The sequence below is a fragment of the Silurus aristotelis genome (assembly GCF_946808225.1).
Source record: "Silurus aristotelis genome assembly, chromosome: 25".
Classification (NCBI taxonomy): Eukaryota; Metazoa; Chordata; class Actinopteri; order Siluriformes; family Siluridae; genus Silurus; species Silurus aristotelis.
Genome location: NC_139598.1, coordinates 12,902,109 through 12,923,013, shown reverse-complemented (window position 1 = coordinate 12,923,013; position 20,905 = coordinate 12,902,109). Strand labels below are relative to the sequence as shown.

Below are 20,905 nucleotides of genomic sequence, written 5' to 3'. Positions count from 1 at the left end.
TACCAACAGTAACCTTGGAAACGGTGGTCCTAGCTCTTTTCAGGTCATTGACCAGCTCCTCTAGTGTAGTTTGGGGCTGATTTCTCACCTTTCTTAGGATCATTGAGACCCCACGAGGTGAGTTCTTGCATGGAGCCTCAGTCCGAGGGAGATTGACAGTCATGTTTAGCTTCTTCCATTTTCTAATGATTGCTCCAACAGTGGACCTTTTTTCACCAAGCTGCTTGGCAATTTCCCCGTAGCCCTTTCCAGCCTTGTGGAGGTGTACAATTTTGTCTCTAGTGTCTTTGGACAGCTCTTTGTTCTTGGCCATGTTAGTAGTTGGATTCTTACTGATTGTATGGGGTGGGCAGGTGTCTTTATGCAGCTAACGACCTCAAACAGGTGAATCTAATTTAGGATAATAAATGTAGTGGAGGTGGACATTTTAAAGGCAGACTAACAGGTCTTTGAGGGTCAGAATTGTAGCTGATAGACAGGTGTTCAAATACTTATTTGCAGCTGTATCATACAAATAAATAGTTTAAAAATCATATATTGTGATTTCTGTTTTTTTGTCTCTCACAATGGACATGCACCTACGATGACAATTTCAGACCCCTCCATGGGTGTTCAAATACTTATTTTCCTCACTGTAGATGTAATTTGCTAATAAACAACCCAGAGGTGGCATTAGCGAGGGAAAAAAAATCCCTTAGATGACCTGAGAAACAAACCTTGAGAGGTACTATACTCCAAGTAAAACAAATCCTCTTTAAACAGAATCATTTATATTTTGAGCATATTGTGAATAATCCACAAAAGCTCAAAAAGTGTGTGGACTACTTCAGAACATTTTCAAACTCTACCTTTATTACTGAAGGACACTATGTTTACTAGACAAATGGTGCTACAGATAAAGGCAACACATACACATGAAATAAACAGTGCTTTATTGATCCTCAATCAATCAAAGCACATGATAAGAATTTCCAGAAAACAATTATGCTAACGCAAGAGCACAGTGAAGAGGAGGATGTAGTTATTACAGCTTACTCCTGAAATTGTCCAACAGTCACCAACTCTATGACAGGTAAACAACCCATTTACCTTTACAGCATTTGGAGACACCCTCATCCAGAGTGACTTACAAAATGCTTTGAAGTCCCCATCCATATGTTCAAATTCTGATTCTGGATTATTATTAGGTTAGAGAATGCTAAGAACTAGAGCAAAAGTTCACTCTACAACAAAGAGCATGCATACTTTGTTGACTACCACAGGGTAACGGTAGCATTAGTCCTAATCCCAGGACCACCAAGCTGCTTCGGCTTGGGCCCTTGTGTAAAGGCCCTTAATCCTATATTGAGATTAACATAGGTCTCTCTGGATAAGGAATCGTTCGAATATTCTAAGTGTAAATGTACCCGGAGAAATGGTGGCACTCCTCAAGAATACCAGCAACTTACTTACAATGAAATAAATACTGTACAACAGTATATTAACTCTATTATAACAGTTTTAAATGTAAATAAAAATATGAATTATTTGAGTTGAAACAACTCAACTTTTTTAATGTTAAAGACATGAAATGTTGAGTTGACAACTTGTATTTACTCGGTAGACTCAATTGGTGTTCTGAATTTTATACATACACACACACACACACACACACACACACACACACACACACACATATACACATATACACATATACACATATACACATACACATACACATACACTATATATATATATATATATATATATATATATATATATATATATATATATATATATATATATATATATATATAATGTTATTTATATATTATAACATATATTCATGTATATACAATATAACAAAGATATTTTAGATAATTTTACATAAAAACTTTTGGTGAATTTAGTTGAAAAAAGTGGGCTGCAAATTGTTCATATGTATTATATGCATATAAGTAAATCCAACACAGTTTTTACCAGTGGAGTTTACTTGGGGATGGGTACATTCTAACGACAGCACTGTGGCGGTGTCATTCGGGATAACTCATCCTATTACCTGATTTTGCCCATGTACCGCATACCCTTATTTATCATGCTGCTCTTTATTGTAAATAGGTCTCTTATGCACTTCTGGTTAGATGCTAATTGCATTTCATTGGCTCTGTACAGGTACCTTGCACAATAACAACGTTGAATGTAATCTAATCTAAAATGACTGTATATCATGTATAGCATGAATGAACATTTCCTCATTGTAATAGCAATAATAAAAGATGGTAGAGCTCCATCCATCTCCATCTCATGTACTCTAATTGAGTATTACTATAAAAAACAACTTCTTTAACCCTACAAAAAGATCCAGTTTGAGTATCTTCTGGATAAATATTTTTCTATGTACATTGAGGGTTTTCTAATGGAGATGCAAATCATAAATCACAGATTACAGAACTTTCTAAAGAAGTACAAACATAAAAATATAGTGTGGAGTATAACATTTGATTTCCTTTGTGATTAAGCACATAGTGTTAATCTATTGACTATTAGATGCAAGAAGAGCAATACATTTTTTTAAAAACCCGAGAAGGTATTTTTGCCATAATGCACAGCAGGACAAATGGTACTTATGTAATACACCAATCACATATTAATGCTAGAATTAAACAAGGTAGTACCATCTTACCTCAAATTCCTCAACTTCTATCAGCAGTTTGGCTGTTGTAATTCGGGACTCATATGGTGGGATATTACTCTGAAAAATAAATGAAAATGAATGTGTTATGGACAAAATTCTCATTACCTTATGGGTACATTATACTAAAACAATGCAACGATATGCACCCAGAATTCACACACACACACACACACACACACACACACACACACACACACACACACACACACACGACTTACATAAGGACAATTTGCTATTAGTGATGCAATGAAATGAAAATTCTTAGCCAAAACCCAAACTCAGGACACATTTAAGTGAAAAAAAAACTAAAACTAAATAAAAATGTAAATAAGTGTTTCAATTGTAAATTTTCACAAAGAAATCCGGGCATCAATAGTACTGGTATTAGAAGTAGTAACAATAGCAATATTAATAATTGTGGTAGTTTTAATAGTTGTCACGGAGGCAGCGATAGTAATATTAGTATCAGTAGTAATAACAGCAAAAGTCATAGTAATATAACTCAGTCACTTTCTTCTTCCTGAACCTGCCCAATTTATCCTGTTCCCCTACCTCAGGATGGAGTTCTTCTCAACTGCAGACCACATGCTGTAATTAATATAAATGGTCTGCTACGACGGCTTAGGACTACAGTTTCCATAGAACAGTTTTTGCATTTAAAAAGTCCATCAGTGAACAGATGATAACCTCAACAATGATGGAATTAAAATGACTGGACATTTAGTGTCACCTGGATGAGGATGGGGTCCCTTAGGTTCCTATTAAGGGTTCTTCCAAATACCGGTGTCAGTAGTAAAAGTATTTGGGATGTGCCCGAAGTGGAATACCTTAGTCGGAAAAGCACCGATAATGGCTTCAAAACAAAGAATGAATTCTACTGAAGAATAGGAAAAATATTCAGCAGACACAGTCACTCCTCGTCAACTCTCTGATCTCCGCAATCAAAAATTCCCTTTTCTTCTCCTCTTTACACAGGCCACTCAGATGCTTCTTCAGTGCTTCCTCGTCATCCCAAGACTACACTACTGCAACTCGCTCCTGGCAGGTCTGCCTCTGAAAGCTATTCGACCTATGCAACCGATCCAGAATGCAGCTGCATGACCTGTTTTCAACCCTCCTAGGTTCTCCCACACCACTCCACTGATGCGTTCACTCAAATGGCATACTGTAGCTGCCCGCATCAGATCATTGATTGCCTACAAAGTCAAAAATGGACCAGTACCCTTTACCTCATAGCACTCATCTTACCCTACCCTGTACCACGCTCCCTCCAAACTATTTTCTTTCACTGCACAGTTTTAGACTGATGGGATTCTTAGTGTGTCCTTATAAGCTGGTATTAGAACATATTTATTGATGGAGACATCAAAGCACGTTGTAAGTCATTCTGGAAAAGAACATCTGCCAAATGACAAATGCAATTGTATATTTGACATATCATGCAGCCATATAGAAATAGTAGTACCATTAGTAGAAATAGGTACAGTAACATCAATAAAAATAGTAGTAATAATAGTGCTTATTAGCATTTTATATAAATCAATGCCTAATTACACCGATCAGGCATACGTTTATGTCCACCGGCTGGGACCATTAACAGCATTAAGTTCTTTGGCAATTTAAGTTACAGGAGCTTGTCTGTTGGATGAACTTTTACCCCCCTACGTGCATCAATGAACCTCCGCCACCCATGACCTTGTCACCGGTTCACCACTTTTCCCAGTTATCTACACATCAAAATGTATCCCTTGTCAAAATCGATTAAATCCTTATGCTTGCCTATTTTTCCTGCTTCTAACACATGAACTTTAAGGACAAAATGTTCCCCTGCTGCCTAATAAATCCCACCCACTAACAGGTGCCATGATGAAGAGATAATCAGTGTTATTCACTTCCCCCGGTCATATTGTTATAACGCCGTAATGTTATGCCTGATGGGTGTATGACTATAATTATACTTATATACAGTGAGGAAAATAAGTATTTGAACACCCTGCTATTTTGCAAGTTCTCCCACTTAGAAATCATGGAGGGGTCTGAAATTGTTATCGTAGGTGCATGTCCACTGTGAGAGACATAGTCTAAAAAAAAAAAAATCCAGAAAATCACAATATATGATTTTTAAACTATTTATTTGTATGATACAGCTGCAAATAAGTATTTGAACACCTGTCTATCAGCTACAATTCTGACCCTCAAAGACCTGTTAGTCTGCCTTTAAAATGTCCACCGCCACTACATATATTATCCTAAATTATATGCACCTGTTTGAGGTCGTTAGCTGCATAAAGACACCTGTCCACCCCATACAATCAGTAAGAATCCAACTACTAACATGGCCAAGACCAAAGAGCTGTCCAAAGACACTAGAGACAAAATTGTACACCTCCACAAGGCTGGAAAGGGCTACGGGGAAATTGCCAAGCAGCTTGGTGAAAAAAGGTCCACTGTTGGAGCAATCATTAGAAAATGGAAGAAGCTAAACATGACTGTCAATCGCCCTCGGACTGGGGCTACATGCAAGAACTCACCTCCTGGGGTCTCAATGATCCTAAGGAAGGTGAGAAATCAGCCCAGAACTACACTAGAGGAGCTGGTCAATGACCTGAAAAGAGCTGGGACCACCAAGGTTACTGTGGGTAATACACTAAGACGTCATGGTTTGAAATCATGCATGGCACGGAAGGTTCCCCTGCTTAAACCAGCACATGTCCAGGCATGTCTTAAGTTTGCCAATGACCATTTGGATGATCCAGAGGAGTCATGGGAGAAAGTCATGTGGTCAGATGAGACCAAAATATAACCTTTGGGTCATAATTCCACTAAACGTGTTTGGAGAAAGAAGAATGATGAGTACCATACCAAGAACACCATCCCTACTGTGAAGCATGGGGGTGGTAGCATTATGCTTTGGGGGTGTTTTTCTGCACATGGGACAGGGCGACTGCACTGTATTAAGGAGAGGATGACCTGGGCCATGTATTGCGAGATTTTGGGGAACAACCTCCTTCCCTCAGTTAGAGCATTAAAGATGGGTCGAGGCTGGGTCTTCCAACATGACAATGACCCGAAGCACACAGCCAGGATAACCAAGGAGTGGCTCTGTAAGAAGCATATCAAGGTTCTGGCATGGCCTAGCCAGTCTCCAGACCTAAACCCAATAAAGAATCTTTGGAGGGAGCTCAAACTCTGTGTTTCTCAGCGACAGGCCAGAAACCTGACTGATCTAGAGAAGATCTGTGTGGAGGAGTGGGCCAAAATCCCTCCTGCAGTGTGTGCAAACCTGGTGAAAAACTACAGGAAACATTTGACCTCTGTAATTGCAAACAAAGGCTACTGTACCAAATATTAACATTGACTTTCTCAGGTGTTCAAATACTTATTTGCAGCTGTATCATAAAAATAAATAGTACAAAAATCATACATTGTGATTTCTGGATAATTTTTTTAGATTATGTCTCTCACAGTGGACATGCACCTACGATGACAATTTTAGACCCCTCCATGATTTCTAAGTGGAAGAACTTGCAAAATAGCAGGGTGTTCAAATACTTATTTTCCTCACTGTATATACTGAGCTGAAAAAAATTACCTAAGACAAAAAGTATCTATCTTTCGGCCTGTGATTTTGTTTGTCACTGTCTTTTTTTAAATCTGGCTTTATGTGAATAAATGTCAGTGGCCAAAATTGTAGGGCAGTCCTCATTTCCAATTGTTGCATCTTTCCCCAGAGTCAAGAGCTACCACAGGCACTGCGAGTGCAGGAAAAGCTACCCTGATATTACACGCCACTCTTATGCTCTTTGGTAGCTGGAGCTTGATGAGCGCGATGCAAATACACAATGCTCTTTTATGCGCCGCGCTTTCACGAGTGCTGTGTTTTCCGAACCCCTCGGCTCATTAGCACTTCATCAGAGCCTTGTCTTCTTTTCTGCTGACTGCACTCTTCCCCGCTGTCTGCACCTTTCTCGCCTTTTTCAACTGCGTCTCCTCATTAACCACTCTGGCCTTCCATCTCATTCTGCGTGTTTGCGTGTGTGCGTGTGTGTGTGTGTGTGTGAGCACTGCAATGCAAGAGTGCTACCACATCAGATTTTCATCATGATGCCATTGAACCAAATCTGATCCCAATTACACTGTGGCTTTTACATCCTGTTCATTTTGCCTTTCACAAGAAACAAGCAGAACATGAAAGAATGATGTTTAATTTGTCGTCGCATTATGCTCACAGCTATTAAATCAAATAACAGAAAATGAGCCAAAAAAATATATTTTTAAATCAAGCAGAGAAATTCGTTCGAATCCTCTGAAAGAGCATAATGTTTGCTAGCTTAAAGTAAAATATCTGGATTTCAAGTTACAAAGAGGGATGTTAAAGTACAGGGTCAGTGTAAGTGGTGTGTGTGTGTGTGTGTGTGTGTGTGTGTGTGTGTGTGTGTGTGCATGCACGCACATGTCTGCCTTGCAGTCCGGTGAGACTGAGAGCGAAATGAAAGGATTAGTCTCTCCAACTCCCACTAGCTTTCTTTATCCAAGAACTCATTTTAAAGTTCGAGGAAGCTTCACGCAGCTCTGCTTTTAGTCTGGCCAATGGAACGGAGGTCAAACAAGTCCCTCAATCGCACTCTCGCAAAACCAAACACAAACGCACACCTTGAAATCTCTGGTGCAGTACTGTAAGTAGTTTCACCACACTTTCCTCATTCCCAAAGAAACATCTCTGACTTCTCCGGAAAGAATTACATGAGCATGTCATCATGTCACATGTTGCATATGCACTGGAACTTCCTACAAAGTCAACTCTTACCGGCACACTTTTGGACCAGACTGGAACTGTACAATTTAGGAAATCGGGTCTGAATTGCTAAAAAACTGTACAGCGGGGTCCTCCAGCAACAAAAACACAAGCTGTGTTTTTTTCTTTTAAGTGCTAAAATATAAAAGAAGATAAAAATACTTGTCCTGCAGGAGTTCCATGACAATAGCTTGACTACAAACATTGTTATTTATTTATTATTAAAAGCTTTGTGGTGAGAGTAGGGAGCAGGTTGAGAAGAGCCTGGAGAGGTGGAGGTACGCGCTGGAGAGAAGGGGAATGAAAGTCAGTAGGGGTAAGACAGAGTACATGTGTGTGAAGGAGAGGGAGGGCAGTGGAGTGGTGCGTTTGCTGGAAGAAGAAGTGCAGAAAGTGGAGAAGTTCAGGTACCTGGGGTCAACAGTGCAAAGTAATGGAGTGTGTAAGAGAAGTGAAAAAAAAGAGTGCAGGCAGGGTGGAGTGGGTGGCGAAAGGTTTCAGGAGTGATTTGTGATAGAAGGGAATCTGCAAGAGTGAAAGGGAAACTTTATAGAACTGTGGTGAGACCTGCGATGTTGTATGGTTTAGAGACAGTGGCATTGAGTAAAAGACAGGAGGTGGAGCTGGAGGTAGCAGAGCTGAAGATGTTGAGGTTTTCGTTGGGAGTGATGAAGATGAACAGGATTAGAAATGAGAGTGCATGTAGGACGTTTTGGAGACAAGGTGAGGGAGGCGTGATTGAGATGGTTTGGACATGTGCAGAGGAGGTACATGGGGTATATCGGTAGGAGAATGCTGAGGATGGAGCCACCAGGAAGAAGGAAAAGAGGAAGACCAAGGAGGAGGTTTATGGATGTGGTGAGGGAAGACATGCAGGTAGTTAGTTTGAAAGAGTAAGGAGGAAAAAAAAAACTGAAAACTGCTTTATTGTTTCTGAGCAGATAAAAAAAGAAGGTTCAGGGTCGTTATGCAAATAACATTGTAAGAAGAGGATATGTGACTAAATCCTATTTATTGTCACTGTCTTGTGTTGCTTTTGGATGGATGGACGGACAGACAGACAGACAGACAGACTGTTGAGCAAGTACAACAAATAAATATAAGGGCGTGCAGCATGTGGTAATCCATATCAATTTCTCAGAGCGAAGCTGAATTTTTGGATGAAGCCACTGATAGATTAAGAGCTGATGGTTGATCAGTTATTTTATACCCAAGTTGTTCAAGAGTACCACAAACCGTATGAGCAAAAACATATTTCAAAACATTATTTTATCATTTGGTTTTCATTCTTAAAACTTTAAAGTGTTATGCATCACAAAACCTTAGTTCTTTGTCTAGAATTGTACGAATGATTTATTTACAGGTTTATAGCACTAACAGTGTTTGTAAGATATATCAGACAATATATCCCTTTATTACTACACTTCCCTCAAAAACTTGTATTATATAGCAGTAGCAGATCTTTAGTTTATCCCTCGCTTGAGGGTAGTAAGTCATAAATAGTAATAAAAATAATCGAACATTAAAAAAATAAAATGAAGACAAAAAAAAATGTATACTGTTACAGAGACAGCAGAACAGAATAGAATAAAATTAAATAGAATAGAATAGTAAAGTGCAGCTAAATAGAATAGAGTAGAATTAAATATAGAAGAACAGAGTAATGAGGAAAGTTGAGAGAGCAGAATAGAACAGAACAGAATACAACTGTGTGTGTGTGTGTGTGTGTGTGTGTGTGTGTGTGTGTGTGTGTGTGTGTGTGTGTGTGTGTGTGTGTGTGTGAAAAAGTCATTAGAAAAGACAAAATAAAGTAAATGCCACTGTTACAGAGACAGCAGAATAGAAAAGAATAGAAAAGATATACTGAAGAATACAAAAGAATAAAATAGAATAGAATAGTAAAGGGCAGCTAAATAGAAGAGTATAATTAAATATATAGAACAGAGTATTGAGTAATGTCGAGAGAACAGAATAGAATAGAACAGAACGGAACAGAATACAAGTGTGTGTGTGTGTGTGTGTGTGTGTGTGTGTGTGTGTGTGTGTGTGTGTGTGTGTGTGTGTCAAAACGTCATTAAAAAAGATAAATAAAATAAAAAATTCAAATGCCACTGTTACATATACAGCAGAATAGAAAAGAATAGAATAGACATACTGTAGAATAAGATAGAATAGAAATACTGAAGAATACAATAGAATAAAATAAACCAATACTGTAGCATAGAACAAAATACAATAGAATTATGTACTGTAGAATAGAATAGAATAGAATAGAATAGAATAGAATAGAATAGAATAGAATAGAATTTTAGTAGCTGTTTTGCGATTAATAATATATAATGGTTCTTTCATGAGACACTCATCCATCACTGGAACACTCGCTCTCTCTCTCTCTCTCTCGCTCCCACACACACACACCTGCGCTCGTTCCTCCTCCTCATCATCATCATCATCAGGTTGCTCTGAGCTTGCTAAAGACTCTTCCTCCTTCTGTCGACTCGGTAACCATGACGACGCACTCTTTATCAGGTAGTCCCGGCCCTCCTGGGGGGAAAATAAAAAAAGTGAGGTTTGCATCAGTTTTCTTTTTATTGTATTGCATCACATTCTTTAAACTGGTCTTTTAGTTCTGGAAGAGCTTCTCCAGATGAGTAAAGAGAGCAGGAGGTTCGAAGAGAACTTCAAAAGTACTACAGTGTTAACTCCGATCATGTAATGCATAAAATCAGATGTAAAACAAAATCTGATGAACTCCTGCATTTTAATAACGCGGTCAAACCGGGATCATTACCAAAATGGCCATGTTGTGAACTTTAATATCTTGTCTGACCTGCAACGGGCAGTTTTGGATGCAACAGGGAAACTTAAAACTTACACCAGTTTGCCACCTAATGGTTAAGGTCGGAATTGCTGCTCAAAGTTTCACCTCAGGAAAGCACGTATTTGTTACAAGGGCACAATCTCAATTAAAGTGTACAATTACCCAAGTTGTACTTTCCTGTCCAAATTTTCTTCGTCTTTTACACTTGTTTCTCAGATCTGGTTTGCTGATTAAGTTTCTTATTGAATTTTCCCGTCCAAATTACTCATGTCCAGTCTGAGCTACATCATTATATCATAACGTCACTGTGCACTGTGAAAAATTTGTACAGAACATCAACAACACAGCTGATGGATACGGTTCAAGCCACTGGTGGACTCTATGGATGGACTCATTATAAAAAAAAAAAAAAGAACTATGTTTTCTTGTATAGCGACGGTAGTGTACCTCAGGTTTCTCGATGCTGAAGAGGTAGCTAGCCATTAACTGCAGCGCTTCAGGGTTGTTCTGGTCATAGTGCAGCGCTTTCTCAATAGCCTCCTTACACCGCTCGGCTGCTCCCTCCTCCATACTGGACACACACACACACACACACACACACACACACACACACACACACACACACACACACACACACACACACAAAACACATTATTGCAGTTACCCAACACTGTTTCTAGTTATCTTGGGATACACCTCTTGTGTAGTTTTTAAATATCACAGAGCATTTCAACTCACCTAAACTATAAATGTTTTACCAAGAATTATATTATTATTAAGTATTATAATTGGTGTATTTGAATATGCTAGGAGCTAATGAAAGAGTCTAGTGAAAGCTTGTGGTGAATTAAAGTTCTCTTTAATCTAATCCTACCCCATTTTATTTATTATTAGTAGTAGTAGTAGTAGTAGTAGTAGTAGTAGTAGTAAAATAGTGCATAAATGATGAATTAGCATTGAACGAACTAAAAGCTAAAATTTTGTTTCGTGAGACGGCTGAGGAAACGAGAAGTATGTTTGTATGATTTCATGGGCCAAAAAAATTTTTGGATAATGATTTCTTCTGCACTCACAAGCATGTTTCGATGAATGCCTATTACACAATTGGCTTTTTGGCATTAAGAGCCGCAAAACCTCATAATAGGCAAACAAAAAAAAAAGATGCGAAGAGCTGAACGAAATAACAGCTAAACATCTGAGAGAAATAGAATTTCTTAAAGCCAGAAGTGGAAATAATTTTGACTCATGTTTACAACTACTACATATATAAACTGTCTGGACAAAAGTATTGGGATGCCTGACTTTTCCCAGCCATATGTGGTTCTTCCCCAAACAGTTAACACAGTGTTGGATGAACACGATTGTATAGGATGTGTTTGGATGTGGTAGAATTTTATTTTTCATTCCACTTGAACTAGAAGATCCAAAACAGTTCTATTGACAATACCCCTGTGCACAAAGTGAGCACCATGAAGATATTTTTTTACATGGGAGTGGAAGATTTCAAGTGACCTACCATAGAGCTCTCAACGCTATTGAACACCTTCGGCATGAATTGGAACGAATGAATAAATAGGGAGGGCAGCTCAGTGGTTAAAGCATTGGATTTTGGAACAGAAGTTCACAAGTTTAAATCCCAGCACCACCATGTTGCCACTGCTGGGCCCTTGAGCAAGGCCCTTAACCTTCAACTGCTCAGTTGTAAATCACTCTGGATAAGGGCATCCGCCAAATGCCATAAATGTTATTAAAATATAAATGGAACGCTGACTGCACCCCAGGCCTCCTCACCCTACATCATTATCTGACTGTAGCCCTTGTGGCTGAATGACCACTAATCTCCGCAAGCACACTCAAAAATCTAGTGCAACAGAAGAGTGCAGGTTATTATAATATCAAATGAGGAATTGTTCAAAAACACCCTTTGTCCCAAACCTTTGTGTAAAAAAATCTATGTACACATTATTTAGTGGCATGATTACACACTATGCCAAGTCATGGTTGATATTGGAAAGTCTCCTTTCACATCAATTTATACAAACTCTCATAGGACACAAAACATTTCTTTCTGAACTAACAAGAGTTTCATGAATACCAAATATCTTGTGTAAAGCCCTTGTGAACAATTTCTGAAGAAATTTGTTCATATGCTGCTTGATAAAGGAGGATTCTGAGGGATTCTCGTTGGTTACTAACAATATGTTTGCTAGAAATCATTTCTCCTCAGCCTCCAAGAAGGACCAAGCACATCATTTCACACTGGTGCAAAGGTCATAATGTGTTTTTCTTAATATAAGTACTACAAATAATCTCAGATACTACAGATATTTGTTGGATATTTGATATTTATTATTTTCCAATTTGACAAAAAAAAAGACAGCGTACATTTGCTTTACATAAGTGTGTTTTGTTCAAGTGCCATGATTTGTCATTACATAAAATGTCTGTGTGCTTCTGTTGTTGCTTTTCTACTAGGTGTCAAAGAAGTATAAGAACACTTTAGCATTCAGCTGCTAGATATCCAATATATAAAAGTTCTTCCATCAGAGAATTTTTTTTTTGCCAGGTCGGTCACAAAAGGTACATTCAGAAGCTCACTCGCTACATTAGTGCTTTTCAAAGAGCTGTGTGACAGGCTCTGACATGCTTTCTAAGTCAAGAAAAACGAAGCGATAAAAGACAGCAAGAAAGTTGGCTGCTGAGTGGGAGGGAAAAATCATTCAAACTAATTAAGCAGCAAGAAATCTGTCATTTGAATTTTTTTTAATTCGTCCTTTCAGCTTTGTAGGTTTATAAGAAACGTATTACCCAGTACTGATCGATCATGAGCCTGACCAGGATAACATGTTGAATGAAAATTAATGAAAGAATAAACTGTTGGCCATCTAGCCTTAGGGGTTATACTTTTTGTTACTCTCAAAACATTAACTAAAAAATCTGAACTTAATGTCCACTTAATGTACTTAGTGTAATTAATACATATATACACATATATACATATACACATTTAAAAAAAAAAACAAACAAACAAAAAAAACATTATATATATATTATATAATATATATATGTGTGTGTGTGTGTGTGTGTGTGTGTGTGTGTGTGTGTGTGTGTATGTATGTATGTGTATATATATATAGTGTATATGTGTGTGTGTATATATATATATGTGTGTATATATATATATATATATATATATATATATATATATATATATATATATATATATATATAAAATCATTATTTATTTTTATCCTTATATTCTATTTCTATTTTTCAGGTTTACATGTTGGACTAATTTCACTACAATATATTCTGCATAAATATGTATGTGACAAAAAAAATTTGAATTGGATATGAAGATATGCTTTACATGGGTTGAAGTGAAAGATCTTTAGTAGCCTGCTTTAAAGCTCTGACCTCAACCTTACTGAACAACTTTGAGATAAACTGTAATGACTCCTGCACTTCAGGCCTCATCACCCTACATTGGTACCTGACTTTCCTGATGCCTTTGTGGCTGAATGAGCACAAATCTCTGCACCCACATTTTCCCTGAAGAATGAAGGTATTTATAATAGGAAATGAGGACTAAATGTGGAACGGGATGTTCAAAAATCACATATGGTCAGGTGTTCACATTAGATTATTCATGAACAAGAGAAGAAATATCAGAACATAGAGCTACTGACGAAATATGAAAGCATGTGAGAGACGATGGCAAGAAGGAAGGTGTTAATGGGACAAGGACTTACCAAAGGTCGGTGAAGAAGATCTCAGCAATAGAACAGAAGGCCACAGACACATCCTTAGGAGTAATGGAAGATTCTAGAGGTAAAGCGGCAGCTCCCATACTGCTAACCTGTCACCACACACACACACACACACACACACACACACACACACACACGCACACAGACACAGACACTAATAATTCCTTAACGAAATAGTTAGGTAAAACAAAATAAAGCACATAATAAACATCATAAAGCATTAATCACCCACATCTCTGTATATATGGACCTCATATCCTATTTATCTTACTGTTATTTATTGTAAATAGGCCACTTATTGGCTCTGTACAGGTACTTTGCACAATAAAAATAAAGTTAAATCTAATCCAATATATGCAACAAATTTCAATATGCAACACAAAAAATATTATCCTTTCCCCTGAGAGGGCTAAGTAAGACAGCTAAAGAAAAATTGTCATTTTATCAAGTGCCTAATACATTTCAAATGCAATTAATATTTTATGTCAGAAGAATATACTGTTTAGCTCTAAAGCTCTGTCTAGAAAGAAAAGTTCCTTAAAAACAGTTCACAAACAAATACATCCAAAAGAATTGATTAGCGAGTTCGATCAGTTTTGGACCAGTGACAGGTCTTTTCCATTATTTTTTCTAAACATATTTTTTAAAGGATGCTGAGAGACAGATCTTTTTTCCCCACTTAAAAATAAATAAAAAAAAAATTTTTAAAGACTTTTTCTTGCTGTATGTTCTTGAGAGAAATGTTCTTATGTGATCTGCATTAGGGAGGATGCATTGGTCCGAATAAAAATAAAAAAAATAGTACCCCTAAACAGGATTACATTGTTAGTTTATTGAGTCTTTATTACTTTGATAATGAAATATGCAATAAAATGTTTCTTGAATTTTTATATTACTCCAGGTGTGGAATGAGTACCTTCGAATTAAGTTTTCAGATTTAGGGAGTTTTTGTAACTGAAGAAAATGTAGATTTTTGTTGTTTTGTTGGAAGTTTTTTTTGGTATAAAAAAAAAATAAAAAATCAATTGCATTTAATCAAAAGCAGAATACAGAAAGAAAAAGAAAACATTAAGAAAAATGGATCCCATTATACAAAGCAATTTGTACGTACGCATTTGAGGGTAAAAGGTTTTACTTGAGAGCCCATGGCTCTGAGGTAGTCAAGATTTAAACCCACAACCTTCTTTTGTTAACCGTTGAATCTAAACTCTTTATCTAAATCTAGTCAGTGCTCAAACTTTTATTTTTTTTTACCAATGTACTAATAGCTTATCATGCATAATTGCATAATCATTTAAATGTAAATTGACACTCTGAAATTGCCATTATTAGATTATTCTATTTACTCTATTGCTGTTTGTATAAATGAAACTTTAGAGTTTGTAACATCCCACAATCAGCAATTAAAAATGTAAATGAGAATGCAATCTTGATCGAAATCAACTGAAATCGATTCCGTTAACAGCAGCAAGAAACAGTTACGATTTAGTTTGCTAATGTTGCAACCCCACCTAGTGCTAAAACACTGAACTGCATCTTTACATGCAAAAAATACAAAACTTCATATATACATATATATATATATATATATATATATATATATATATATATATATATATATATATATATATATATATATATACATACATATATGCATACTATTGTTTTTGAAAAAAAAATCTCTTCCTATGTGTGTGTGTACGTGTGCATGTGTAAGTGTATGGTGTTAATACCATATGTGTGTGAGAGTATGTGTGAATGAGTCACCAAAAACCAAACTTCGTCTCTCTTTATCTTTCCTTTGTGTTTGCTCAGCTGCTGGAAATTTCTTTTTGCAGCACTTCTTTCACTGCCAACTCATTTTACAACTTTCTGCTTGAATTCTTTCAATCGTGAATCATTTCTTATAAAAATTATATACATAAATTATATACATAAATGAAAAGTAAAAAAAATTCGAGAGATGAAAATGAAATAAATTCTTATACTTATATACTTATATATAGATATTCTTGTATTCATATATTTTTCTCTTATACAACAGAATTAATATCAAAGAAGTACCCTTACACAAGTCAACACCACAATTATTGTAATTCTTCATTTAAAAAATAGCACTACAGTACATATACAGTGAAGTCAGGAAGTATTCAGACCAACTGATTTGTAATACCTATGTATTATTGAGCTGTGGATCTGCTCATAATGATGAAGTAACAATATGTTTTTTAGAGATTTAAAAAAACTGAAATATTATGATATTCAAAAAAGCTTAAATCTGCCCTTATTCAATACACAGTAGAAGCCACATTGGCAGCAATTACAGCTGTGTTGGATACACCTTTGCCCACCTGGACTTGGACAGTTTATCAAATTTTTCAGGGCTAATCCTCAGAAACCCATTCACATTGTATGATTAGCATTTATGAACTGCCATTTGTAGGTCTATCTACAGATATTTAAGTTCGAGTCTGGGCTTTGTGGCGGAAATGTAAATGCTTTTGATTAAAACCACTCCAGTGTTGATCTGCTCATATGCTTAATGTTCTGTTGAAAGCTGAACCTTCATCCTGGACTGAGTTTGTGTAAATTTCTTCAAGAGTGTTCCTGTATTTTGCTTCTTTCACATCTTTCCTAATGGTCCACTTCTCCCAGGCCCTGAAGAAGCACCCTCATAGCATTATGCTGCCACCACCATTCTTCACAGAAGGAATGATATTAGCTAGGTGTGGGTTTTTTTTTTGTTTAGTTTTGTTTATCCAACAGGTCCTTTCATCTCTTTGCAGGACTTTCAGATCTCTTTTTAAAATAACTGCTGGAATATTTCTTTCTGTCCTGACCAAGGCCCCTTTTTTGATACCAAAATGGGTATTCAATATTTTAGGTTGTTTGCTGTCCGTTGTTTCACATTTCTTCCATTTCAACCTGATGCAGTCCTAGGAATACTTAAAGACTTAGAAATCGGTTTACAATTAAATTGGTCTTGGCCCTGTTCTGTTCTTTGTAACAATTTGACCATGGAAATCCACAGACAGTACCATGACTTGGTTTCTAGGGTGGCAATGCAGTGTTAATGGTGGGTTCTAAAAACTTTGGTGTTTGCTGTGTCTAATGTCCTGTTCTTAAGGTTTATAGTCTATAAACGTTTTGCACAGTTTCCCTTGCTGATCTCCTGATGCAATATATCCTATATATTGGACATACAGTATATACACCACCCAGGCATATCATTTTGACCACCTGCCTAATATTGTGTTGGTCCCTCTTTTGCTGCCAAAACAGTTCTGACCCGTCAAACATTGACAACATTAACCTCTTCGGCAATGTGAACTACAGGAGCTTGTCTGTTGGATCGGACCACACGGACCAGCCTTCAATTTTCACGTGCATCCATGAGCCTCAGCCGCCCACGACCCTGTCGCCAGTTCACCACTGTTCCTTCCTTAGACCACTTTTAATAGACACTGACCACTGCAGACCAGGAACATCCAACAAGAGCTGCAGTTTCGGAGATGCCTTGACCCAGTCGTCTAGCCGTCACAATTTGGCCCTCGTCAAAACTCAAATCCTTACGCTTGCCCATTGTTCCTGCTTCCATCACGTCAACTTTGAGGACAAAATGTTCACTTGCGGCCTAATATATTTCACACACTAACAGGTGCCAGTAAAGGGGGACAATCAGCGTCATTCACGCATATAATGTCATAATGTTAGTCATAATGTTATGCCGGGTCGGTGTATACTTTCCCGTAGAATATTAAACAACATTTCTAGTGTTATTTCGTATTATGCCCTTGCATGTTAATATGCCTTTATCTTGATATTAAATTTTTTTAAGGATTTAGTCCCTAGTGTGCACTAGAAAGAATATTATTAATTCACCAGTGAATTAAATTCCTAAAGTAATTAATTTCCTCACTAATAGTAAACATTTTCAGACTTGCAAAAGTCACTTTGACACATACCTCATTGACATGCTTCTCCGTAGCTCTCAGCATGACTTCAATGCCTTTGCTGAAGTACTGCACGGCCTCGGCACCTGTGTGAACCTGACCCAGGTACATGTACTTGCTGTGGCCTTCCTCAGGACTCAGTTCTACTGCTTTCAGAAATACGTACGCTGCTATTAAGGGTCAAAACGTTTTGAATGATCGCATACACACAACAATCATTCACAAAAGAAAAAATAAAGAATGCGGTACCTTTAATCAAATACAGACAAAAACCTTCGATATTTTCTTTACGGGGCGTATTAAATATTGTAATTACCTCATATTTCTTTCGGGCAGTGCAATTTTAGAGCATCCGCACTCTCAAGATTATCGCAGTCCCATTCTGAATACCTGACTCATAGCTATTCTTTTCCTTTGTGGTTGGAATCATGTAATTTTCATGGCATTCATAAGTAGTGCTGCATAATATGGATAAATCCTAGCGTACAAAAATGAACAAATTATATTTGTAATTATTGTGAACTTTCTGAATTTGTTTTACTTCAGAATTTGCATTTCTGTGTGTATTTTGACAAATTCTATTATTACCATAACCAAAAAAAAACTTTTTTCTTATAAACAAACATGATTGAATGAGGCTATATTTTCCACATCATCCATAGACTTATCGGACCAGAGCGCCGCTGGATTTTTGATTCGGATAGGTCAAAGGGTCTACCAAAAGTAGTCCTGAATCTAATTTTTAACCAGAAATCGCAGGTTTTCAGGTAGCAGTGCAGTGGTTAAGACTCTGAGTTACTGTTCAGAAGGTTCAGGTTAATGCCCCAATATCGCCATGCTGCCACGCTTGGGGCCTCTGAGCAAGGCCCCTAACCCTCAGTGCTCCAGGGGCACTGTATCATGGCTGACCCTGTGCTCTGACCCCAGCTTCTAACATCGCTGAGATATGCAAAGAAAGAATTTCACTGTTCTGTAAAATACATGTGACATGTATAAAAGCACCCTTTTCACCTTTCTAATCAAGTCCATATTAAAAGCTTACACACTTTTACACTTCAACTGTAGAGAGACAAATAAAAATGCTCACCAAGCTCATGTCCTTACATACAATAAGCCAAAAGCGTAATTGCTGAAATCGTTTTTCAGAACATTTTGTTGGCATGACAGCACCATAATAAAGTAACACAATTCAAATCCCCTAAAACTGTAGTTATGGCAGAAATCATACTATCGTCATTCCGAGTACTGCTGCTCCACAGACTTCTCTCCTGAACAGTGTGTATAGACAGTCTAATCTCAAGCTAAAGGATATTTGTTTGGCTTTATCCATTTCCCCCAGTTCAGCACAGATGTTTCCCAGCATGTCCAGAACTGTTAGGTTGGTGGGCTCGATATCCAGGGCACGCTGACAGAACATCTTTGCCATTGGGAAGTCGAAATTGTCCATACATTCTTCTGTCTAAACAGATCAGAGGGGAAAAAACAATGTTACAAAACTCAAATCTTACAATCTGTAAAAAAAACAAAAAAAACTAAGCAGTGAGTAAGTTTTATCATAATGTTTTATGCATGCCCTTCATAATTGCCTTAAAAATCACGAGTGGCCACTTTTGTATTATAGTCAGGATAACTCTATGGGGGAAAAGGTACTATAGTTAAAAAAACTATTTAAAAAAAAAAAAAGAAAAAAAAAGAAAAAAAAAAAAAAACTCCAATCCTTTGCCAATTCTTTTAAGATTAATATGGATATACAATATACCCATTTCTTTTTTTATTATTATTCAATCATCATTGGCACACAAATTATTTATGTGTTGTACATTCAAGAGCCACCTACCCAAACCTTCTAAATTTAAATACTCGAGTTCAACACACACTTTTGTAGAGAGGAGCACAAAAAAGATATTAAAAGCCAGCTTACTTCAACTCAGCTTACTCGTGTGCATCTAACTTGTGTGGTAACAGTTTGGAGAAGATCCACATACAGCTAAAACAGTCAGGTGTCCCTATTCATTTGTCTACATAATTTATGACCCATGACCCTGTCACCGGTTCACCACTGTTTCTTCCTTGGAGCACTTTTAATAGATACTGACCACTGCAGACCGGAAACATCCCAAAAGAGCTGCAGTTTTGGAGATGCTCTGACCCAGTCGTCTAGACATCACAATCTGTCCCTGGTCGAACTCGCTCAAATCCTTACGCTTGCCCATTTTTCCTGCTTCTAACACGTCACCTTTGAGGACAAAATGTTGACTTGCTGCCAAATATACACCACCCACTAACAGGTGCCATGATGAAGAGATAATCAGTGTTATTCACTTCACCAGTCATAATGTTATAATGTCAAAATACTATGCCTGATCTCTGTGTGTGTGTGTGTGTGTGTGTGTGTGTGTGTGTGTGTGTGTGTGTGTGTATATATACACACACACACATCAGACACACCCCCTTCAGTGTCCCATCAGTATAAGGATTGCTGAAGAGCAAACATTTCATCAGCCATGTTTAATAGCTTTATAAATGGAAGAGGAATATATTCGTGGTCACCTTTTCCAGTAACTGATCGATGGTGTATTTTCCAGCTGTCTTCTTTTTGGCTCTCTCCTTCATCTTGGCTTTCATCCTGTCCTGTGGTGACATTGCTGTTGCTTCTGGAACTAAAAGAGGAATTAAAAAAAATATACAATTAAATAAGAACCCACTTGCTATATTGCTATAGACAGAGATGCTCAAACTAGATCCCCAAGCCAAAGTTGTCCCATGGTGACCTTTGATTTAGCCATACAATACAATTTGCAATACAAACTGAACTCTCTAAGTTTCACTGTACTGGGATTTTAAATATAATACTGCTTTAGTTAAGCAGGTGACAAAGTCGTGCCATCTGCA

At 37.2% G+C, this 20,905-nt stretch overlaps 1 protein-coding gene across 1 annotated transcript in view; it reads right to left on the bottom strand.

Annotated features, from left to right (window-relative positions):
• LOC310719836 (uncharacterized protein) overlaps window positions 1–20,905 on the bottom strand; it is an 81,015-nt gene that overhangs the window by 58,959 nt on the left and 1,151 nt on the right. The window contains exons 2-8 of the mRNA XM_083529996.1: window positions 20,564–20,673; window positions 19,326–19,472; window positions 18,026–18,175; window positions 14,043–14,149; window positions 10,738–10,861; window positions 9,888–10,013; window positions 2,663–2,731 (exon numbers count right to left, since the gene is read on the bottom strand). Of these exons, the coding sequence (XP_083386122.1) occupies window positions 2,663–2,731; window positions 9,888–10,013; window positions 10,738–10,861; window positions 14,043–14,149; window positions 18,026–18,175; window positions 19,326–19,472; window positions 20,564–20,673 (833 nt within the window). The remainder of the gene's footprint in view (window positions 1–2,662; window positions 2,732–9,887; window positions 10,014–10,737; window positions 10,862–14,042; window positions 14,150–18,025; window positions 18,176–19,325; window positions 19,473–20,563; window positions 20,674–20,905) is intronic.